At 35.0% G+C, this 25,430-nt stretch overlaps 1 protein-coding gene across 2 annotated transcripts in view; it reads left to right on the top strand.

The window, feature by feature from the left end:
* HERC4 (HECT and RLD domain containing E3 ubiquitin protein ligase 4) overlaps positions 1–25,430 on the top strand; it is a 117,569-nt gene that overhangs the window by 32,978 nt on the left and 59,161 nt on the right. For both annotated transcript variants that reach the window (XM_008567088.1, XM_008567087.1), the window contains exons 2-6: positions 4,181–4,340; positions 11,255–11,331; positions 13,819–14,040; positions 15,172–15,263; positions 20,995–21,125. In XM_008567088.1, coding sequence (XP_008565310.1) covers positions 4,181–4,340; positions 11,255–11,331; positions 13,819–14,040; positions 15,172–15,263; positions 20,995–21,125 — 682 coding nt within the window. The remainder of the gene's footprint in view (positions 1–4,180; positions 4,341–11,254; positions 11,332–13,818; positions 14,041–15,171; positions 15,264–20,994; positions 21,126–25,430) is intronic.

The raw sequence follows: 25,430 nt of genomic DNA, 5'->3' as shown, positions 1-25,430 counted from the left end.
TCCCCATCCCCATCCCCATCCCCATCCCCATCCCCAATCTACCCCGGATAAGTTCCATTTCAGTGTGTGCTTTCCTCTTTTTTTTTTTTTTTGGCAGAGCTTAGTATTCTGATGTGTAGATAAAATCCTTTGATAGATAACTTGGAGAATTTCCAGTCTTTTGCTATTATATATAGTGCTGCAAATACAGGGGTCTTCAAAACATTCATGGAAAGATTAGTATTATCTTTTAATTCTATTTTTCCAGGAGCTTTTATAAGTACTCTCATACACACACATATTCTGAGGTGGATCTGTTGTATAAATTCCTGGAAGTGGAATTACTAGGTCCTCAGGGTAAATGCATATGTGTTTTGTTAGAAAATGTCATAGTTCTCTCCATAGAGATTGTTCTATTTTGTACTCTCACTAACAGTGTACAATAGTGCCTTTTACCCCACAAGCTTCACCAACAGATTATCAAATTTTGGGGTTTTTATCAGGTGAAAAAATGATATATTGGTGTGTGGGATTTTTAAAAACATAAGCTTTTTAAAAAAATAAACTTTATTTTTAGAGCAGTTTTAGGTTCACAGCAAAATTGGGTGGAAAGTACAGAGTTCCCTTGCACCCCTGTCCCCACAAATGCACAACCTCCCCAGCTATCCTTCACCACAATGATACATTTGTTACAATCAAGGACATATCATTATTACTCAAATTCCATAGTTTACATGAGGCTTCACTCTTTGTGTTACACATTTTATGGGTTTTAACAAATGTATAATGACATGTACCCATCCTTGTAGTATTGTTTCACTGCCCTAAAAATTCACTGTGCTCTGCCTACTCATCTCTCCCTCAATCAGCCCCAGCCCTAGCTTCTGGTAACCACTAATCTCTCTTATGGTCTCCATAGTTTTGCCTTTTCTAGAATGTCATATAGTTGAATTCGTGTAGTTTGTAGCTTTTTCACATTGGCTTCTTTCACCTTAGTAATATGCATTTAAGTTTTCTACATGTCTTTTCATGGCTTGATAACTCATTTCTTTTTAGCCTGAATAATATTATCTGGATATACCACAGTTTATCCATTTACCTACTAAAGGACATCTTAGATGCTTCTAAGTTTTAGCAGTTATGAATAAAGCTGCTATAAACATCCATGTGTGGGTTTATGTGTAGACATAATTTTACAGTTCATTTGGGTAAATACCAAGAAGTGTGATTGTTGGATCATATGGTAAGGGTATATTTAGTTTTGTGAGAAACCACCAAGCTATTTTTCAAAGTGACTATAACATTTGACGTTCCTACCATAATGAATGAGAGTTCCTGTTGCTTCACATCCTTGCTAGCATTTGGTGTTGTCAGTGTTTTAGATTTTGGCTGTTCTAATAGGTGTGTTGTGGTATCTCATTTTAATTTGCAATTCCCAGATGACATGTGATTTTGAACATCTGTTCATATGTCTACTTGCCATCTGTATATCTTCCTTGGTGAAGTGCTTGTTCAGGTCTTTTGCTTATTTTTAATTTTTAAATTTTATTAGCTGTTTTTTTTTTTTTTTTCCCTTTTTTGTCTTTTGTCGTGACCAGCAACGGATCGCAACCCTCAGTGTCACGCCTGTACTGGACTGGGACCGGCAACGGGATCGCAACCCTCGGTGTTGCCCCCGCACCTCGCTCAGCCAGTGAGCGGCTGGTCTGTATGTGGGATCCGAACCCTTGGCGGGAGCGCTGCCGCGCTTCCCAAGCGGCGCACTGTAGCAGTGCGCCACCGGGCCGGCCCAATTTTATCAGCTGTTTTTTTTTTAAAATATTTTTTTCCCAGTCTGTGACTTGTCTCATTCTCTTGATAAACTTTTTATTGAAAATTAACCCATATGGAAAAGTGCAGATTCAAAGCTTGATTAATTTTCTAAGTGAACATATTATTGGGCTTTTCAGTGTGGTTTCAATTTGCATTTCTTTCATCAGTTAGGTTGAGCATGTTTTTGTATGATTAAGGGCTGTTTCTGTTTCTTTTTGTGTGCTGTCATTTCACATCTTTTATCCACTTTTTGTGTAAATTACTGATCTTTTTTTTTTTTTCCCCCTAGGAAGTCTTTAAAAATTGGGAAGGTTATTCCTACTTCCTGTGTGAAATGTAACATTTTTTCCACATTTTTCTCTTTAGCCTTTTAGTTAGTTTGCTTTGCTATAACAAATGATTTGAATTTCCTCAAATGGCTACATGGAATCTCCTTCTCTTTCCTTAACTTAGGACTTAGCTGAAGTGTCACTGTCTTCCAGAATTCTTTCTAATATCTTTTAGAACTGAAGTATGTCATGTTCCCATAGTGTCTCTTGTATACCTTTATCTTAGCATTTAATCAAAATCCTTATCTCACCTGTTTTTCCACAGACTAAACTCCTTGAGAGCTGGAACTCTGTTTTATTCGTCTTTGTGTCTAGTGCATGGAGCACAAGTAGTACTTACACAGTAATATTAGCGTTTGATATAAACGATTGTTTATTCTTTGTTTCTTTGATTTTGATGCCTTTGACCTAACATCCATTGCTATCTGGTTTAAATATTCTTTGTTATTGGTGATTCACCCCTCTTGTCATCCTGTCATTTTCTGCTCTTTTCTGCTATTTCCTTTGAGGATTCTTCTGGAGAGCCTCTGCGAAAGATATCAGATCTTGCATATGCTTTACTTCTTTCTGCATAATTAAGATTTATGGGAATGTTTTAATGTAAGCAAATGATGCTTCTAAGTCCTTTTCCTGATTTTTGGGAGAGGACAATGTGTTATATATTGTTTTCCTCTTTTGTTTTTGTATATAAAAAGAGAGAGATTAGTATAATGAACTTCAAGGTATCGTCACCAGCCTTAAGAGTATGGACTCAGAGTATGTTAAGGTAAGTAGTTAAAATAATACATTATTAGTTGTACAGATTCCTAGAGGCTATCTTGGGCTAACCTTCCACTCTAAAATGCAAGGTAGTACTCCAGAAACAATTTAAATTTCTGTCTGTGTAGGAGTTTCAACATCCTCAATGCAGTCTGTTCGATTATTGAATAGCTGCATCTACAAAATGAGCTAAAATGTACCTCTGAAGAAACCTTGATTGATCTAGTTTTAACCACTTTCAACATAAGCTTTTTAGTTTATTGAAGGTAGTTACTGTAGTTTTCTTATTAAGCCTTAAAAAAAGTTGATTTTAGGGCCGGCCCGGTGGCGCACTGCTACAGTGCGCCGCTTGGGAGTGCGGTGGCGCTCCCATCGAGGGTTCGGATCCCACATACAGACCGGTTCCCGCTCACTGGCTGAGCGAGGTGCGGGTGCGACACGGAGGGTTGCGATCCGTTGCCGGACACGAAAAAAGACAAAAAGGAAAAAAAAAAAAAGTTGATTTTAAATGGCATCTTAAAAAAAGCTTGTAGTGGTTCGAGTAAAAAACCTGACAAACACTGCATACCTTAAGGAGACTAGGGAAACAATTTTACTTTACTCACTGATTTGTCAGTGGCTGCCTACTAATAGTCTTATGAAGGGCTAATATTTTCAAGTAGTCTCTGGTTTAAAACTTGAACACATTTTAACCACATACAGAGTTTTTATATCTTCTGATGTCAAAATGGCAGTCCATAAACTGGAACCTATCAGTTATGATCATATTGCCTTTCATTTCTCTACTTAGCATATCTAATAGATGCTTTTTTAATGATATCTGTAAAGAATTTGTTTTCTGTTCAGAAATTGCCAATTCAGATTATTTCATTAATTTCAGAATCACTCTGTGATAGTATCTGTATGGGAATATATGTGTCAATTATGATTTTTTTTGTTAAAAATCAAACAGCTCAAGTTATTTAAATGATTCCTTTTCCTGGATTATTCTTTTATTGGTAATGGTTTTGAATAAAGAATATGTTCTGAGAGAATCTTTATGAACCCTTAACTTCTTCCCCAAATTGTTCAGGTCACTTGATAATTCCAAGTTGATTATGACCTATAATGTATTTATCTGTATTTTGCCACAATGAGATTCATGTATGGAACATTTGTTAGATTTTTCAAAATAACGGTATATTTTAGTGTGTTTTTAAGCATTTCTTTAGCTTTTTTGTGTAAATGAAGATTGAATGTATTTTATTCTTAATTGGAAGTTCAAAACTAGAATGTAATGTCTCTCTTCTTGATTTCTGTAGAGCAGGTTGTTGCCCTGGATGCCCAAAATATTGTAGCTGTTTCATGTGGAGAAGCTCATACATTAGCACTAAATGACAAGGGCCAGGTGTATGCTTGGGGTCTCGATTCTGATGGACAACTTGGCCTGCTAGGATCAGAGGAATGTATCAGAGTACCCAGGTAACAAAGGAGACCACAAGAGGTCCTTAACAATATATTATAATAAATTTGCTAATCTAGATCATTCTGCATACTGAGGGCATGTGAGAGTTGACACTGAATTATTTCTCCCCTTTAAGTTTTTAAAGAGTTTACTAGGTAGGATCTTGCTTTTAATTTGGGTTGAGCTATTGATTGGTTGGCTATTTTTTATATATTCTGTATTCTCCATAGTCAATGGAATTTATGCTTGTAAAGCAAAAGGATTGGGAATACCTATTTTATTATAAATTTTCTCTTAATGGGTTAGACTAATTTAAAGTACTAATTCTATCTTGGGTACCTGAAATATTTATTACATATTGGTTAGTTGCATGTTTTTCTCTTTTTTTTAGTCTTTATTAATTTTTATTGAATATGGAAGTCCAGCATGCTTAGGAGTAAGAAGAATTCAGTCACTTTCTACTTTTTACATAGCAGTGACCAAGATTTAATTATGTTAACCATTATCTGATCTTAGAATTATTTTAAAACTTAAACAATGCCTCATCAGTGTTGTAGTCTTAAAGATTTGCATAGGACATAATCATTATTTTAATATTAAAAACTAACAACATGAACATACCTAGGTAAAAATATAAAGATCTAAGGAAAAGTATTCAATTTATTTTATATACATAAATAATACACTCATTTGTACGTAGTTTTTAAAATTATACAAATTCTGGCCTCTTTAAACTCTTTTTTCTTTCTTCCTGGTAATAGTGATAGGGACAAAAGAACTCTCCAGGGAACCAAAGTATTATCAAACTAATTTTGGATTTATTACAGGTAGCATATTTTTACACATATTTACATATTTTGTTTTTAACATTGATAATGTTTGTTTTGGTTTAAAAACTAGGATGTAACTACTAGGATAAGAAAATAGAGCATAGGAACTACTATGTTTCAAAACAGGAATTCTTAGTTTGGCGTTTCATATTTGACTTTTGGATACATCACATTCACATTTTCCTTACCAAACTTATAACCAAATTCCATAAAACTCCCCCAATTACTTCCCCTTTGTTTCTTCTGCAGTAACAGTTAAATAACAAACATAATTTCTGTTGTGCTTTTGATGTCTCATAATGATGGTGTTGGGAGAAAAAATTTTTTTCCTTAAGCTAAGTATACTGAGTTTTTTTAGTTATTGTCATTTTGATTTCTTTCAGAATATGGTAGTTTGCAACTAGATGATTATTGGCTAGGTAATATAAAGCATTCATAGAAACATAGTGACCTCACAGTTGACCTATTCTCTACTGCTTTTATTTCCTGTTATAAATAATTGTTGCAGAACAGGATTTTAATTTAAGGTTTTAAAATTTTTGTGTTTTAGGATGAAAAGGGAACTTTAAGTCAGGATTCTCAAATTATGATTCATAGCAAAGGTTTCTAGCTTCCCTTATTTTTACTCTACCAATTTCTTAATTCTCATGCTTAAGTATATTTTTATTGTTGTTCACTCCTGGCATAAGGGAATTCAGTCAGTTAGTAATGTTTAGGTGAATAGTAAATGGGAAAAAAAGTCATTATAAGGAGAGAATTTTATTACATGAAAATTTTATTTTGAGATTTCTCAATAATAAATTACGTATTTGTGACTTGACTATTTTATGAACCTGGATGAGGACCTGAAAGAGAACTTGAGTCCTTTGGGTTGAAATTTCTCTGTTTTTGTATGTGCTAAGTACCTGTATTAACCTTAAGCTGTTCTACCTTCTCAGTTTTTCAAAATTTTATGGATTGATCTGAATTATTTTGACACATAGTCAGCCCTCCATGTCTGTGGGTTCTACATCCATGGATTCAACCAACTGTGGATTGAAAATATTCAAGAAAAGAAAATTGCATCTTTACTGAACATGTACCTACCTTTTTTCTTGTTGTTATTTCTTAAAAAATGCAGTGTAACAACTATTTAAATAGCATTTACATTGTATTAGGTATTGCAAGCAATCTAGAGATAATTTAAATAATACAGGAGGATGTGCATAAGTTATATGCAAATAATGTGTGGATTTATATCAGGGACTTGAGCATTCTCACGTTTGGTGTCTGTGGGAATTCCTGGAACCACTCCCCCACAGATACGGAGGGGTGACTGTATGTAGTTTTTAACGATGCTATCATGTTTTAAAAGGCTGTTTAGTATTTCAGTAGAAATATATTTTATAAAAGACTGCCAGTGATTGTAAAAAAAATTTATTACTAATTCACCTTTTAGGTGCAAGGCTTTTTCTAGGGGGCTTAGAGATGTCAACAAGCTTTGTGAATTTTATATACATTAACTGTAAACAGATTTCTAGAAGTTAGTGTTTATAGATTTTCAAAAGAGTAATCAAAAAAGTTAAGATTCACATTGGGCCATGCTTTCTTGACAACAAAACCTATTTTTATGCCAATAGATAAGAGTATGTAAATTAGCAGCGCTTTAAAATCAAAGAAGAATGGGAAATTAGTAATAAACATGTTATATCTGAACCTTACTAGTTTGCTTTTTTTCTACTTCTAATTTTATTTAGTTTTGAAGTTACTACTTCTTGGGGAAAGACTGAAATTATTCAATAGCAGTGGTCTCTGTAGACCTGCATTTCTGGATAGATTTTTAAAATGTAGAATATATATTATACTTCTATATAAAAAAAGGTTAAGCCTGATTTTATTATCTTTTAATTGAATATAAGTGGAAATCCATAATTTTCTACACAAACCTTAGTAAAACAACTGTGGCAATAAAGTTGTAGTTTATTTCTTAAAGTTCCCTTTCTTGGACATATGCATTAAAGATTATGGCAGGATGGTATGAGATGATGGTCTTTGTGAATACAGCTGTTTGTGGACTATACAAACGAATTAAACATGTTTGAATTGTCACCTTGGTCAAAAATAAAGTTTATTTTCTTGGCACTTAGTTTTAAACATATTACAATTTCTACTTTATTTTAGCACCTGAAAATTCTAAACATTTTAGATTAAAAAGAAAAAATTAAGTATTTCTTAATGGTAGAGACTAGGTCAGTCAGTTGTTAGCCTAAAATTTTCAAAATTGAAAAAGAGTTGGTGTTAAGATTTTTCTTAAATCACTAAAAAAGTTGTGGCTTAATTGGAAATAGGAAATTGTTAATTGTGTTTTATTGGCAAAATATTTAATGCTTAGTTCCTCAAATTTTTAATTATATAATGTAAACTTTTCAGTAGTCTTTATTAACATAAGTCACTGAAATTTTATCTTCAGAAACACTACTGGCAATGCCTGGTTTCTGCCTATATACATACACTAACTTGGAGAAATAGAAGAATACAACAGTACATATACTCAACAATTAATATGCTTTGGCGGATTCCCTGGAGAGGAGTATATAAATCTTATTTCCAAGTTTATTAACTGTTTTCTTACAAATTTCAAACTGCTTTCAAAATTCACTCAAGAAATGATTCCATTGTTAATGTAGTATTTATACACAATGGAATACTATTCACTCATAAAAAAGTATGAAATCTTGTCATTCACAGCTCATGGGTGAGCTTGGAGGACATTGTGTTAAGTGCAATAAGCCAGGCACAGAAAGAGAAATACTGCACGTTCTGACTCATATGTGGAAGCTGAAAAATTTGAGTGCATAGAAGTAAAGAGTAGAATGGTGATCAACAGAGGCTGGGAAGAGTAGGGGGTGGGGAGGTTGTGAGAGGTTGGATAACGGATACAAAATTACAGCTAGACAGGAAGAATAAGATCTAGTGTTCTATGGCACTGTGTAGGGTGATTATAATCAACAGTAATTTATTGTATACTTTCAATTAGCTAGAGGAGAGGATTGTGAATGTTCCCAACCCAAAGAAATGATAATGTTTGAGGTAATGGGAGGGAAAATAGTGGTTGCCAGGGTTTCTCGGGAAAAGGGACAAAGGTAGGGATGAATAGGTAGAGCACCAAGGATTTTTAGGGCAGTGAAACTATTCTGTATGGTACTATAATGTTGAGTACATTACATAGTGCACTTGGCAAAACCCATGGAACTGTATAACAGAGTGAACCCTAATTGTTAGTAATAATATATCAATATTGGTTCATAATTGTAACATTAGTACCACACTAATGTAAGGTGTTAATAATAGGAGAAATTGTGTATGTGAAGTGGTGATGGTATCTGCTCAATTTTTCTTTTTCTTTTTTGTTTTTGGTGGCTGGCCACTACGGGGATCTAAACCTTTGGCCTTGGTCAATTTTTCTAACACCAAAAACTGTTATAAAAATGAAGTCAATTACTTAAAAAAAAAAAAAGAAAAGAAAAGAAAGAAAAGAACACATACCAAAAACTCCCCCCCCCAAATTCAGTTCTTTGTAATGAATCATATTAGTGATGTAATAGTCATTTAAAATATTGTACATACTCTAAACTTTAGAGAGTTATTTTAAATTTATAAGAAATATAGAATGTTCGCTCTAGAGGTCTGAATTCTGATTTTCTTTTCATATATTTGATTAGGAATCTATATTTTGCGTACATGTGTATATACGAGGAGTCTTGAAAAAGTTCATGGAAAGATTTGTTTTATCTTTTTACTCTCTTTTTCTACGAACTTTTTGAAGTACCCTCGTATATTTTTTTAATTTTACAAAATTTATTTTGGCTTATTTTGCTTTTCTGTTATGTGCATTAGAATCCTTTTAAAACAAAGCGATTAAGCATTTACATTATTCTTTTCACTTGACAAGAGAGATTACTTTTGATGAATTCTACAAAATTCCATTTAATTATTTTCTAATTTGTTATGTCTTTAGGAAAAATGGAACATGGGAAAACCATTTTGTAAATTAATTGTTACCATTTGTAGTATTTTTCTTTCTTTTATTCCTGAAAGCTAAAAAATCAAAGAAAGAAAATAAAGCAAACACCCCTCTCTCAGTCTTCACTCTGTTCATAAACTACATGAAGATGAAAGGATATAATTTTTTCTTTAACACAGTAATGCCAAAGAAGAATATATTTCCTAGTCTGTGTAGTAGTTATAGCTCAAGAAATTAGCATTTATGTTATATTCCAAGCCTTAAGATAGTATTTTGGAAAGGAGAGTCACTGAGTATAAATTGCTATGCAGATTTACAAGTTTTTGAACAAACTTTATGCTAATTGAACACTAAAGCCTCCAAGACTTCACAAATTCATTTATCCTTTAACACTGTATTCATTGCATACTATTTGTCTGGCACTATGGTAGGTGTTAGGGATTCTCATGAGTTTAAGACGTATAGTCTGCCTTCACACAGCTTATTGTTTAGCAGAGGAGACAAACAGTTAATGAATAAGTACATTAATAATTAGTAGTGATAAATGCTGTGAAAGAAAAAACATGAGATGCTATGAGAAAAGTAGTATTTTGAAATGTTTTAGTCTTACAAATCGGACTTGATACCTGGAGTAGTTGTTTTTTCCAAAATATTTAATATAGTCAACAGATCAATGTATAGTGTGCCTAGTATGCATAATCAGTAATAGTAAATGTTTAGTAACTTCAGCACAGTTGTACATAATGTGTTTTTTATTTCTAACTCTTTTTGCATTGCCAGTGTTTGACTTTGTTATTGCAGAAAAATGGCATTTTATGTTTGAAAATTTGAAGGTACATTGGATCCTCCTAATTTGTTGAATTGTACTAAATTGTAGCAGTACGAATCTCAGGTTTTGTAGTTAAGATCCTAAATCCACTAAATAAAAATATTTTTAATATACCAATATGGAATTAGAGTAACTCTCCTTTTTCCTGCTCAAAATTTGGTTTGCTGAAGCTGCCTCCCGAAAATCATGGGTATCGACACTCTGGTCAGAACTTGCTCCGGACTCTCATATGGCAGAATCAGGTCAGGTGGCAGTATCAGGTAAAGGGAAATAAGAAACATTATGTTCCCATCTCCCCTTTTTTTTTCTTGAAAACAATGAACAAGTGCATAAGAAGATGCTGGGATGGTTAATGCACAAAGTTAATTGATTTTTATAATGTTTTAAAAATTAGCCTTTGCTTTACTGCAGTGTAATTCTAAAGGCTAAAAAGAATGGAAAATAAATAAAAAATCATAAGACCAAAATATAAAATGGCAGAAAGTAAGACCTAACACATCAATGATCATCAGAAGTGTGAACTGACTAAATTTCCCTAGTAAAAAAATTTAATTGAATATCACTTATTTAGATGTAAAACAAAAAGGTAGACTAAAGGAATCGGTTTTATAATGTGTAAATTGGTAGAACAACATGATAGGAATCACTGTTGGTTCTTAAGGAACCTAATAGAGGGAACATATATTAAATGAGGCAAAACACCATTTTAGACAAATTAGATGATTATTGCCAAGTTTCACACTCGAAGCTAAAGTTTTTTGTTTTTTTTTTTTAAAGATGACCGGTAAGGGGATCATGACCCTTGGCTTGGTGTTGTCAGCACCACGCTCAGCCAGTGAGTGAACCGGCCATCCCTATATGGGATCCGAACCCAGGGCCTTGGTGTTATCAGCACCGCACTCTCCCGAGTGAGCCACGGGCCGGCCCGAAGCTAAAGTTTTTAAAAACTTTTTTTCGTAATAGAAAGCATCTGAATTATAAGAGCACTCTGAGGAGTATCTGAGGTGTGAGCATAGTTCACTTTGCTTAAATGTCTTTCCAAGGTGTTTTCTCCACACCTTTTATTTTTTCGCATCTAGATATTGTTTACTGATTTTAGCATACAGTTTTAGTAAATTGGGCTTGTATGAAAAAAATAGCATGACCTGCTAGGTCAGTAAAAAACTATTTGAATATGGAGTTGGTCACTAAATAGTATAACTATAAAGCATTCAAGATACATTTGTTAAATGGAATCAACTGATTCTGATCTCTCTTCTTATGTTCTAGGAATATTAAAAGTTTGTCAGATATCCAGATAGTACAAGTTGCTTGTGGTTACTATCATTCACTTGCACTTTCTAAAGGTGAGTATTTTCTTTCCCTGTTTCAGTTTTATTATCTGGTACTTTAATTGAGCAGAAAGTCCTCAAACTTTGTTCTTCTTTTTCCGAAATTGTCCTGGTTGTTCTTGATTCTTTTCATTTCCATAGAAATTTCAGAACTAGCTTGTCAGTTTTCACACACACAGAAAGAAACTGGGGTTTTTGATTGGGATTGCATTGTCTCTATAAATCAATTTAAAGAAATTTTTTAACGATATTGAGTCTTTCAATTCTTAAATGTGGTATATCCTTTCATTTATTTGTCTCCTTTTAATTTTTCTCATTAGTGTTTTATGTGGAGAAGTCTTATATATCTTTTATTATATTTTTCTGTATATATTTGATTTTTTGTTGTTGTGAATGGTGTCTTTTAAAAATTATATTTATTATATAGACATGAAATTGATTTTTGTGTTTAATTATATATTAATCAATTGAAAGCTGTTCTTTTATAGCTGGGGAAGATTGCTTCCCCAATCTCATTTAATCTCACAAATAAACTTTTTATGAATAAAAACAGAGAAAGGCAAATATTCTTTTAGCTTTGTTGCATTCCTCTCTTACTGATTTAACTTTTTCATATGTCAGCAGTTTTTACCATTTAAAAAAACAAGTTCCAGTGGCTCCGTTATTATTGTTATTTTAGTTCAGTAAATGTCTATGGAGGCCTAGTATAAATAATACAATAGGCTAGAACTGTGGGCAAACAGATAAATTAAGGGACAGTTTTAGGGAGGGAAAAAAGAGACAGTTTTAGGGATCATACAGTTTAGTGGAAAAGCAAATGTCCAAATAAATAATTTTGGTTGGGGCAGAAAAGAATACTCTTTTGGTCAAGATTAAAGTAAAAAGCTGTGGGAATGAAGAAAACAGTGTAATTAGTTCTAATTGATAGAATTAGTAACAATAAGGAGGGGATGGTATTCGATGCAAGATTTGAAGGATGAATAGAATTCATATTAAAAATTGGAGAAATGTCCAGAAGTGGCTGGGGGAAATGTTGAAGAGTGGCTAAGGAGATAGTACTAGAGGCACAAAGTCAAGAAAGTGGTGTGTTTGAGTACTGGCATGTAGTTTTATGTAGATATTGTGAGGGCATGGGAGATATATTCATACTTCAGTTGAGACTGAAGTGAAGATAGAAATCTGTTACAAAAGGCCTTAAATGTCACATTAAGGAATTTGGACTTCTGTAGGCAGTGGGGAGCCTTGCATCTTTGTGTATTCTTTGTTGTTGCTTTGCTAGCTACTCTTTTTTTGGTAGGTAGATCCAACATAAATTGAAACCCAAAGGTATTACTAATGAGGACAACTTACTCTCTTGACTATTTTTTCACCTTGCTTTGCTTTATGCTTTAGGTATTATCTTACTCATTTAACAAACATTTGTTTTGTGTACTTACTATGAACCGGGCACACTACAGTGTACAACATGGGGGGTCTTCGGAAAGCTCATGGAAAGAGTATTACCTTTTAATTCTATTTTCCCATGAACTTTTTGAAGTACTCTCATATATACAAACGTCTGCTTATATGTGCATAGAACATTTCTGGAAGGACCTACCAGTAATTGGTAAGACTGGTTGTCTCTTGGAAGAGGAACCAGGGATCTGATTTTTTGGAGGGAAGCTTACTTTTAAGTGTGTACTATTTTGTAGTATGAATTTTTAAAAATGAGTTATTAGTGTGTCAGTTATTAGTTTCGTGCCAGTTGTTGGTTAAATAAAAATAAATGAAAAGATGTCTAAAGTTGCAAAATAAGGTGACAATTGGGGAGCAAAGTGAACAGCAGGGAAAACTATTGTAAGAACCAGGTAAAATGGTGAGGAATGGATCTATTTGCCATACTCTTCTTTCCTTTTTTTTTTTTTTTTTTAATTTGTGTGTGTGGCTGGCTGGTATGGGGATCCAAACCATGGACCTTGATGTTCTAACACTATGCTTTAACCAACTGAGCTAACCCCTTCTGCCCCCTGCCATATTTTTCTTTAGAAAGAAAACTATATATGACTTGGTGATAGATGATTTATAAGTGATAGATGGTTTATAGAGGTATATTGCTCAGGAGTGGTCTGGGCTATTGATACAATTTTGAATGTGATTAGCATATAGTTGATAACTGAAGCCTTGAACTTGGGTGACCGCCTCTTGGGAGTAAGTGTAGTGTAAACGTGAGACTTGAGGAGTATTAAAAATAGACATTTCTTTGTTGAGGCGCATAAGAAAATGAGATTACCCTTAATTATGTTACTCACATATTCATCACTGCAGTCAATCAAACTTAAAGTGTACTAATACAAAATGTTCTTCTAGGTAGCATTGTGTTTCCATATAGAAAATAAACTTAATTGCTAAAAAGAAGAATATGTATTTCCATCTGACGAGAGGAAGAACGTCCCAAAATAACAGATGATCTTCAAATGAAATTTTTTGTATGTGAGGAAAAATGTTATGATTTTTATTTTACAGCAAGTGAAGTCTTCTGTTGGGGACAGAATAAATATGGCCAATTGGGTTTAGGCATTGACTGTAAAAAGCAAACTTCACCACAGCTGATTAAGTCTTTGCTTGGAATCCCATTCATGCAAGTTGCAGCAGGAGGAGCCCATAGTTTTGTGCTCACCCTTTCCGGAGCTATCTTTGGATGGGGACGCAACAAGTTTGGTCAGCTAGGTCTTAATGATGAAAATGGTAAGTTCTCATTAGTTATAGTTTAAATGTACTTTTTAAAAGAGATGCTCTTTTGAGATGGATCATTGATTCTTCATGTTAGAGAGAAATGTACCTATGTCTTCCCCAGTATAGAGGTAGGGGTGAGATGTTAATTTAAAAATTTCGTTTGGTAATAATTTTTTTTTTTTTGGCAGGGGGTTGTAAAGGCAAGAAAAATCCCTCTATCATAAAATAAACTATAGAAAGTATATATGAACAAAATCTTTATTGTTGGATGTTCATTAAAAGATAATTGAAAAACATTACTTCAGATTGGTAACCAGAGTTGTTCCATTATTGGCCATCAACAGCAGAAAGAAACTGTAAAATTATTCTGGGACAGTAACATGAAGTGTCAATTTATTTGATTTTTTTCAAGGATATATTTAAATGATCTGGGTTTTAAAATTAATATTTGGTTGGGTTCACTTTTAATAACACTGATGCTAGAGTATTGAAAATAAACATTTTGAATTTTGAAAAATAACTATTGAAACAAGTTGAGGTCTTGGAACTGCTTTTTTGTAACTGTGTTAGGTCGAATGCCAATATTTGACCTACGAAAACTGTAATTTCATAATTGTAATGACTGAAATGGACAAAAGTGAGTTGTTGATCTAGTAACAACTGGTAATGATAAGCAAACAATACTCTCAGAAAGAATAAAAGAATATTGTGTTCTGTGAAAAATACGTCAGATTAGGGCATTATATATCTTCTGCTACAAAGTAGCAGAAAGTACAATTTTCAGGATTTTAAGTAGGATTCTGTCAGCATAATTATCATGAAATGAATATAAAGAAAGATGTGTGTATATAGAGAATTCGAAGCAGTTAAATAGCTTTGAAATTCCTTGATTGCTAAGTCCTGTGCAGATTGGCATATAGGCTGTTTAACATTTAACTCTTTAAATCCCTCCTTTATTACAGTAGCATGAGTAGATAGGCCTGGGAACTCAACTTAATAGGCTTGTACTGCAAAATAATTGAATCATAGTTAAAATTATTTAGGCATCATTGTCTTCTGAGCTTGGGAAGCTGTAGAGGAAACACATTTTAGAAGAATTTTAATTTAAAAAATACTGTTAACATCTCTTGTTGGAATTTTCAGATAGGTATGTTCCTAATTTACTAAAGTCACTAAGATCTCAGAAAATAGTTTATGTTTGTTGTGGAGAAGATCATACTGCTGCGCTAACCAAGGTATTGTACTTCCAAAACTTCTTTATTAGTACTTATAATAGTTCTTCTGTAAATAGTGAATGCTTGTATAATATCTACATTTAAAATTGAGTATTATTGATGTTTCAAAAATAATTTATCTTGGATAAAAGGCCTAGATTATTATTTAGTCTTGAAAATAACTTACCTTAATTTTCAACTTTGTTTGATGTTATGAAATGTAAGTTGTGATATACTATTACATGTGATGATAATATATATTATTGAGTTTCTCAGCTTCATATGAAATACTGTCTAAATCATATCTCGAATAAAATGATTCCATTTTAGTTCACCAGACTTGCTGTGCTGTATGTATCAATCCCATTTATATTGTATAGCTGTGCCTAATTTGGATTTAGCTTCCATTGGGCTTATAAATATTTCATAATGAATTATTGAAGAGACTGAATCTCTCTGTTATTCATAGGCCAATTAGTGTACAAGCAATTATAGTGAGCTTTCATCAGTCTTGTCAATGGATTTAACTCACTTTCTTGGATATGTGCCAGTTTGGTATCAGTATTGCTTAGTTCTCTAGTGACTAGAAGTTAAATGAAGATGAAAACATTCAACTAACCTTAGCTGGAGAATTATTTTTTGTAGTTATATTAATGTAAAAGAACTGGCAAGTTACTCATTGGCCAAATTAAAAAATTAATGTTTTTGCTACTTTATTTTTCTTTGTCCTATATAGTAGATAAAATTGGTAAGATGAAATTAAACTTCTGATCATACTTTAACATTCTGCACTCTTGGGGCCGGCCCGGTGGCGCACTGGATAGTGCGCCGCTTGGGAAGCGCAGCGGCGCTCCCGTCCGAGGGTTCGGATCCCACATACAGCCCGGCTCCCGCTCACTGGCTGAGCGAGGCGCGGGAGCCACACCGAGGCTTGCGATCCCGTTGCCGGTCCCCGGTCCGGTACGGGGGCAACACTGAGGGTTGCGATCCGTTGCCGGACACGGAAAAAAGACAAAAGAAAAAAAAAAAAAAACATTCTGCACTCTTGGGGCCGGCCCGGTGGCGCACTGGATAGTGCGCCGCTTGGGAAGCGCAGCGGCGCTCCCGTCCGAGGGTTCGGATCCCACATACAGCCCGGCTCCCGCTCACTGGCTGAGCGAGGCGCGGGAGCCACACCGAGGCTTGCGATCCCGTTGCCGGTCCCCGGTCCGGTACGGGGGCAACACTGAGGGTTGCGATCCGTTGCCGGACACGGAAAAAAGACAAAAGAAAAAAAAAAAAAAACATTCTGCACTCTTGGGGCCGGCCCGGTGGCGCACTGGATAGTGCGCCGCTTGGGAAGCGCAGCGGCGCTCCCGTCCGAGGGTTCGGATCCCACATACAGCCCGGCTCCCGCTCACTGGCTGAGCGAGGCGCGGGAGCCACACCGAGGCTTGCGATCCCGTTGCCGGTCCCCGGTCCGGTACGGGGGCAACACTGAGGGTTGCGATCCGTTGCCGGACACGGAAAAAAGACAAAAGACAAAAAAAAAAAAAAACATTCTGCACTCTTACTCCCATATTGGGGATTTTAGCATGACAAGAGTTATTCCTAGTTATTGTCAAATATAGTGAACTCAAGGCAATTAAAAAATATAATGACCAATTATAAAAGTTAATTTTTTAAATATTTTGTATCACTTGCCTTTTAGTAAGGAAATTTTACTGTACCTGCCAATCTTATTACCATATTTTATTTTTCGCATTCAGATTGCAATTGTAATCACTAAAGTTTTATGTAATTGTATTGGCAAATTACAAATTTTAGTCATTCTCTTCTGACATTAGTATTTGGAAGAAATAAGGCTATGTAGAAACAACAGTAAAAATATTTTGTATCAAAATGCAAAAATATTTTGTATAGTATTCCAGAAACTAATTTTGTGGTAGAAAGAGTAACGATGTTAATGCTATTCAAATTCAGCCTTTCAAATAAACACTCATTTTAATGTCCCAGGATAAGTAACTATTTTTATCTGTTGAGTTTTTAAAAATGCTGATTCTATTAATCTTTTGTATTCTCTCTCAGAAGACAGTAGCTGGTGATATTTGTTCACTGGAGTTTTTGGTATACATTACTTTTAATGGAATCAGATAGTTTTAAATATCCCAAAAGTGAAATATTTTATTTTCCCTTCATTTAAGTTAGATTATACGTTCCATATTCATGTGTCCTTTTGCTTTTCTGGAAGAATTTCTTGCAAATAGATTAGGATTGCTTTATGAAGCAATTTCCTTGTGCAAGACCTATATTAGGAAACTACATTAAGGGAACTACATTAGGAAAGATTTAAAAACTGACTCTTTAAAATAGAATAAGTGGGCCGGCCCGGTGGCGCACTGCTGCAGTGCGCCGCTTGGGAGTGCGGTGGCACTCCCGCTGAGGGTTCGGATCCCACATACAGACCGGTTCCCGCTCACTGGCTGAGCGAGGTGCGGGTGCAACACCAAGGGTTGCGATCCCGTTGCCGGTCCCGGTCCGGTGCGGGCGCGACACTGAGGGTTGCGATCCGTTGCCGGACACGAAAAAAGACAAAAAAAAAATAGAATAAGTTGAAAGACATGCCATGTTAACAGATTTGAGAACATCACCATAAAGATGTCAAATTTTTTCAAGTTCAAGTTCACTTGCAAATTTATTATGTAAATCACATATAGATATATCTTTTGACTTAACAATTCCACTTTTAAGAATCTATTCCAAGGCTCACTCAGAGCGTGGGGCACCAAGATGTCAAGGGTTCAGATCCCTGTACTGGCCAGCTGCTGAATAAAAAAAGAATCTCCCCCAAAGATAGTAAATTATGTATGCACAAGGCCATTTGTTGTGGCATTATTTTAATAGCAAAATACTGGAAGAAATCCAAATGTCAGCCTAGTTGAATAAATTGTGGTATGTCCATGAAGTGCAGTACAGTGAACTGTAAAGCTGAATGAGGAAGATCTTTATTTTATCCTGTGGGATGATCTCCAGGATATATTAAGTAAAAAGAGCAAGGTACAGAAGAGCTGTCTTTTGTGTCAGGGAGTAAAATGTGAACATATTGCATCTATTTATATTTTTAACAATTGTATAATAAATTTAAAATTAATAGCTAGAACAAATGTATCTTGCCTTACAGTTTTGACTTTGGTATCTAGAAACGATTACACATAATAAAACAACAAAATTTTATGTATAGATATACCATATCTCTATATAAAAATTATGTAGATTTATATATTTAATTTTTTAAAAATGGGAAACAAGTTAGTGGCACAGCTACACAAAAAAGAATTATTTTCGGTGATTTAAAAATAGTATTTCACTGTGCATCACTAGAGAGAAACACACTAAGGATAAAGCTAATCCACAAAGGAATCTTAAACTGTATTCTGCAGTCGTATTGTTAGTAGTAAAATTGGTATTATTGTTTTCAATATATTACACATATATTAGGATAAAGCAAATTAGTTGTTTCACTGTCATTAGAAACTATAATTTTCAGCTTAAGAAAAAGGACCTAAGTATGAAACTGTAGGGATTGAATTAAGTTAAAACTCTGTGATTTTTACTTTGAATGACTAGTATGAACTCTTATTTTTCTCCTTCTGAAAATAATGTTGGGTGTTTTTTGAAATGGCCTAGAACTGATGAACCATGTGCAATCTAGAAGCAATGAGCAGCCCTTGATGATTGCCAGTTCTTCATTAAAAGGAACTAGGGCTTCTTAGAGAAGGGTCTGATCCCATGTCTGGGGCAAAAAAAAAAAAAAAAAAAAATGTGTAAGAAGAACACTCTGGGGCATTTTGTGGTTAATTAAAAAGCAAAGACTACTAGGGCAGCTTCCTGTCAGAAGGGCAACTTGGGGCCGGCCCGGTGGCGCACTGGATAGTGCGCCGCTTGGGAAGTGCGGCGGCGCTCCCGCCCGAGGGTTCGGATCCCACATACAGACCGGTTCCCGCTCACTGGCTGAGTGAGGCGCGGGAGCGACACCGAGGGTTGCGATCCCGTTGCCGGTCCCCGGTCCGGTACGGGGGCAACACTGAGGGTTGCGATCCGTTGCCGGACACGGAAAAAGACAAAAAAGACAAAAAAAAAAAAGAAGGGCAACTTGAAGGAGCTTTCACTGAATATCAAAAAGAAATAATGGGCTTGCCGGTTGCTAGTTGGTTAGAGCGCAGCATTATAACACCAAGGTCAAGGGTTCGGATCCCCATATTGGCCAGCTGCCCCTCCTCCCCAAATGACTGTAAAAAAAAGGAAATATATAAAGATTAATGAGTTTATAGCCATCTTCCTCTCCCCCAAATTGATATAAGCAAAATTTATTACTTACCTTTGGAAGTTACTAGGACAACAACTCATTTTTCAAAAAATTGGTAAATAATGAGAATCAAGCACTTATCCTGTCTTTCATTTGCAAATTGTATTTCAGGGTAATTTAATAGTTGATGAAGAATTCCAACTAATAAATTTCGAAGAAATGATTAAATTAGAAAATCACCATTTTGCACTCCCTGATTAAATAATGGATCTAAGCAAAGAATATTAAGTTTAATAGGGATGGATTAGGCCTGACACACTTTGACCCACTTATTTTTAACATCACCAACTAGGCATATGCTTTGTGACATGATGCAAGAAAGTCATCAGGAAAACTTAAACATGGCCTCGGTATTAGATAATATTAAGAAATGTTAGTATTAATTTTGTGAGTGTTATAATAGTATTGTGGTTATATATTTTTATCTGTTAGAAGTTTATGCTGTTGAAAATACATACATATTTATGGGTGAGATGATTTGACAACCACAGTTGCTTTAAAGTACTCTAGTGCTTTTCTTGTTTTTGTGTTAAAGTACCCAGAAAAGGGGGGGGGGGGGCAAAAAAGAAGAAAGATAACCAACCTTTTACCCTTTTACCAGTTATTGAAACTGAGTGATGGTTGTATAATTTATTATGTTTTCTGTTTACTTTTGTCTCTGTGTTTGAAATTTTCTATGATAAAAAGTTTTAAAAAGAAAAATCAGTTTCTTTATATAGCAATATGTATAAGTACTTATGCTATTAAATAATGAAAGCAAGATATAAAATTGTTTTTGTAACTATACCTATGAAGAATAGCAGTTGAACCAAAAAATACTAATTGTGGTTGTGTTAGTTTGTCATCATGGATTGTTTTTCTTTTTTTAAAATACATAACTGCTATTCCAGTTATGTGTTTTTATAATAAATTTTTTTTGAAGATCATCTCTATATTATTGCAACTATATGCTAAAAATTGCTATATCTTTGCACTCTGGTTACATTTACTCTTTTTGCAGAGCTTTTATGTTCAATGCCTAACTAGCTTGAAAACTGAACAGGACACCCTTTTATAAATGTGTGCTTGGAATTCAACAGAGTGTAATGATTATGAAAGGCAAATGCAAATAAATAATTATTAGTATCTCTTTGATGACTTCAACTAAATGTTTTATAATGTTGAAAGCATCATTAAATACTTAAAAATACTCATGTGAAAATATTTAGTATTCAACTTAGAGTTCTTTTGGCTTTAAGACGTTTATCCTTGAAAGGGTCTACTATCATCTGTTTGTTAAATTATGAAGACAATAGAAGAGAAAAAAATAGTTCATATTAAAGAACAACTTATTTTCCTGAAGATCAGTTATTTTCTTTTATCAGGACTTCTAATGATAAGGGGTTTTATCTTTTTTTTTTTTTTTAGGAAGGTGGAGTGTTTACTTTTGGAGCTGGAGGGTATGGTCAGTTGGGTCATAATTCTACCAGTCATGAAATAAACCCAAGGAAAGTTTTTGAACTTATGGGAAGCATTGTTACTCAGATTGCTTGTGGAAGGTAAGCTATTGTATAAAAGAATATTTTGGTTTCTGTACTACAGTTCTTTAGTGATTGGGGATTTAGTAATGAGAGGTAAAACATTCTCCCCAAAATGCCTAATTTGCTGTTGAGGAGTCATAGTAACAGGAGAAACATCTTTTTTTTTTTTTTTTTTGGCTTTTGTCTTTTTCCGTGTCTGGCAACGGATCGCAACCCTCAGTGTTGCCCCCGTACCGGACCGGGGACCGGCAACGGGATTGCAACCCTCGGTGTTGCTCCCACGCCTCGCTCAGCCAGTGAGCGGGAACCGGTCTGTATGTGGGATCCGAACCCTCGGGCGGGAGCGCTGCCGCGCTTCCCAAGCGGCGCACTTATCCAGTGCGCCACCGGGCCGGCCCGAAACATCTTTTTTTTATTCATTGTTTTACCTGTCTCTGCTTGAAACAAAATTTATCTGAGGTAAGATATTAATAATGTATATGTAATATTTATTGTATTTGGCATCACACTTAAAAGGGAAGCTGTGGATCCCCTTTTTTTCTTTTTCATTTCTCCCTTATTTTTCCTTAAGGGATGAGGAAACTGACCAATTAATTAAGACAAGAATAGTTAGTAGGTGGTGAAAGTTTAATTGGTATACTGGTCTCCTGATTCCCAGTTCTTAGGAGTAAATAGAAGAGTCTTTGAAATTGAGCTTCATCTTTGGGGGAATTAAATTGGGCAGACTCCTAAGTTGCAAAATGTACTGTTCTTGACTGCTAAACTTAATTTTGACCACCTAGCTTAATGTTTTCCATCTTGTGTGTATCCCTATACAATATAGTTTAGTTTATTAGCAACTGTTAACTTCAAACATGGAATCACTGTAGGTATTGCTGACTCTTTTTTTCTCTTAATATCATGCTTGTCTGATTTGTGTATGGTTATGGTTCTCCATCATTAGATCTCATTACTGTGTTTTGTTCAGTTATATGTGTATATAATAATTAATTTATTCTATTGCTGATGGATGTTTTGGTGTATTCAGTTTTCGGCAGTTAACAAAATTGTTGCTTTGAACATTTGTTATATGGTATACATAAACTTTCATATACACTTAGAATTGAATTGCTGGGTTATAGAGGATATTTAACTTGAAGTTTGCCTCTTAATGTCACCGTGTTTTTCTGAGTGGTTATTCCAGTTTATACTTAATACCATTTGGTGTTATCAGACTTTTAAATTTTTGCACATCTCTTGGATATGTAATGTTACATTATCATGATTTTATTCTACATTGCCATAACTCACTTGAGTGCATTTTCATATGTTTAATGTCCATTTACATTTCCTCAAGATATTAAAAATTGATTCATAGTAGTTCTTTATATATTGTGGATACATGTCCATAATATATTGTTTCCCAATGAAGGGATAAAAGTCCTTTATTGGCCATATGTTTTAGAGATGTTTTTCCATTCTTTGCCTTATCTTGTCATTTTCATTCTGTTGTCTTTTGGTGAACATAAGTTTTAAATTTTAATGCAGTTGAATTTATCCATCTTTTTATAGTTAGTGCTGTTTGTTTCTTAAGAAATCTTTTCCTACCTGAAAATGTAAAGTTAATCTCCATTCTCTTTGAAGACATGGTTTTACCTTTAACATGGAGGTCTGTAAGATATCTGAAGTTGACCTTTGTTTTTGATATGATGTTGAAGTAAGGAATCAAATTGTTACTTTTTTCATATGACTAGTCAATTGCCCTAGCACTATTAAAAACATTTATTTTTGTGGTAAAGTACACAAAACAAAATTTACCATCTTAACCATTTTTTAAGTATAAAGCCAGAGGTATTAAGTATATTAATATTGTTGTGAAATCATCCCACCATCCATCTACAGAATTCTTTTCATCATAAAGAATTGAAACTTTATACCCACTAAACAATTGTTCCCCATTCTCTCCCACCTCTGCTTCCTGGCAACCACCATTCTACTTTTTATCTCTATGAATTTGACTGCTCTAGGTACCTCTAGTGGAATCTTACAGTATTTGTCTTTTTGTGACTGGCTTATTTCACTCAGCATAATGTCCTCAAGGTTCATCCGTGTTGTAGCATGTATCAGAATTTCCTTCTTTTTAAAGGCTGAATAGTATTCCACTGTACATATGAGGGTACTTACAAAAGTTCACGGAAAAATAGAATTAAAATATAATACATATTTTTCTATGAACATTTTACTTATCCATTCATCTATCAGTGGACACGGGTTGCTTTTGTGTTTTAGCTATTGTGAATAATGCTGCTATGAACATTGGTGTACAAATTTTCTTCAAGCCCCACTTTCCGTTCTTTTGGGTATTGAACCAGAAGTGGAACTGGTGAATCATATGGTAATTCTATTTTTAAATTTTTTTAGGAACTGCCATACTATTTTCCATTGTGGTTGCACCATTTTATATTTCTGTCAGCAGTGCACAAGGATTCTGATTCTTCACATCCTTGCCAACACTTGTTATTTTTTTCTTGTCTTTTTTTTGTTTTGATAGTACTCATCCTAATAGGTTTGAGAGGGTATTGTGCTTTTGATTTGCATTTCTTTAATGATTAGTGATGTTGAGTATCTTTTCATGTGCTTATTGGCCATTTGTATGTCTTCTTTGAGGAAATGTCTATTCAAGTACTTTGCCCATTTTTGAATTTGGTTTTTTGTTGTTGTTGAGTTTTAAGAGTTCTCTATATATTCTGGATATTAATCCCTTATCGGATATATGATTTGCAGATATTTTCTTTTGTGGGTTGTCTTTGTATTCTGTTGATACTGTTTTTTGATACACAAAAGTTTTAAATTTTCATGAGGTCCAGTTTATCTATTTTTTTTCTTTTTTTGCCTGTGCCTTTGATGTCATACCCAAGAAATCATTGCCAGATCCAATGTTGTGAAGCTCTTGCCCTGTTTTCTTGTAAGAGTTTTATAGTTTTAGCTTTTACATTCAGGTTTTTTTTTTTTTTTTCGTGACCGGCAACGGATCACAACCCTCAGTGTCGCGCCCGTACCGGACCGGGACCGGCAACGGGATCGCAACCCTCGGTGTTGCCCCCGCTCCTCGCTCAGCCAGTGAGCAGCCGGTCTGTATGTGGGATCCGAACCCTCGGCGGGAGCGCTGCCACGCTTCCCAAGCGGCGCACTGTAGCAGTGCGCCACCGGGCCGGCCCCTACATTTAGGTTTTTGATCTATTTTGACTTAATTTTTGTGTAAGATATGAAATAAGGGTCCAACTTCATTCTTTTGCATGTGGTTATCCAGTCTTCCCAGCCCCATTTGTTGAAAAGACTGACCTTTCCTTATTGAATGGTCTTGGTGCACTTGCCGAAAATCATTAGAACATGAATAGTAAGGTTTCTTTCTTTCTTTTTTTTTTTTTTGTCTTTTGTCTTTTTCCGTGTCCGGCAACGGATCGCAACCCTCAGTGTTGCCCCCGTACCGGACCGGGGACCGGCAACGGGATCGCAACCCTCGGCGCTGCTCCCGCGCCTCGCTCAGCCAGTGAATGGGAACCGGTCTGCATGTGGGATCCGAACCCTCGGGCGGGAGCGCCAGTGCGCCACCGGGCCGGCCCTAGTAAGGTTTCTTTCTGGGCCATGTGTTCTGTTCCATTGGTCTGTATGTCTGTCTTTATGCCAGCACCACGTTGTTTTGATTATTGTAGCTTTGTAGTAAGTTGTGAAATCAGTAAGTGTGAATTCACCAACTTTGCTTTTTCTTTTTCAATATTGTATTGACTATTTGGGATCCCTTAAGATTCCATATAAATTTTAGGACAGGTTTTTCAGTTTCTGCAAAAATCATTGTTGGGATTTTGGGAAGGATTACATTGAGTCTGTACACTGCTGTGAGTAGCATTGACATCTTTCAATCCATGAACATGGGATGTCTTTTCATTTATATGTGTCATCTTTATTTCACCAGTGTTCTGTAGTTCTATTGTACAAGTCTTTCATCTCCTTAATTCCTGAGTATTTTATTATTTTTTGATACTATTGTAAGTGGAATTATTTTTCTTAGTTTCCTTTTCAGATTGTTTATTGTTATTGTACAGAAATGCAACTGATTTTTGTGTATTGATTTCTGTATCCTACTGTTTGCAAAATTCATTTATTAGTACTAACAGTGTTTGGGCCGGCCCGGTGGCGCACTGGATAAGTGCGCTGCTTGGGAAGTGCGGCGGCGCTCCCGCCCGAGGGTTCGGATCCCACATACAGACCGGTTCTCGCTCACTGGCTGAGCGAGGTGCGGGAGCAACGCTGAGGGTTGCAATCCCGTTGCCGGTCCCCGGTCCG

Source organism: Galeopterus variegatus, unplaced genomic scaffold, assembly GCF_000696425.1.
Source record: "Galeopterus variegatus unplaced genomic scaffold, G_variegatus-3.0.2 Scaffold293, whole genome shotgun sequence".
NCBI lineage: Eukaryota > Metazoa > Chordata > Mammalia > Dermoptera > Cynocephalidae > Galeopterus > Galeopterus variegatus.
The sequence above is the reverse complement of the archived record's forward strand: the minus strand, read 5'-3'. Positions and strand labels throughout refer to the sequence as shown.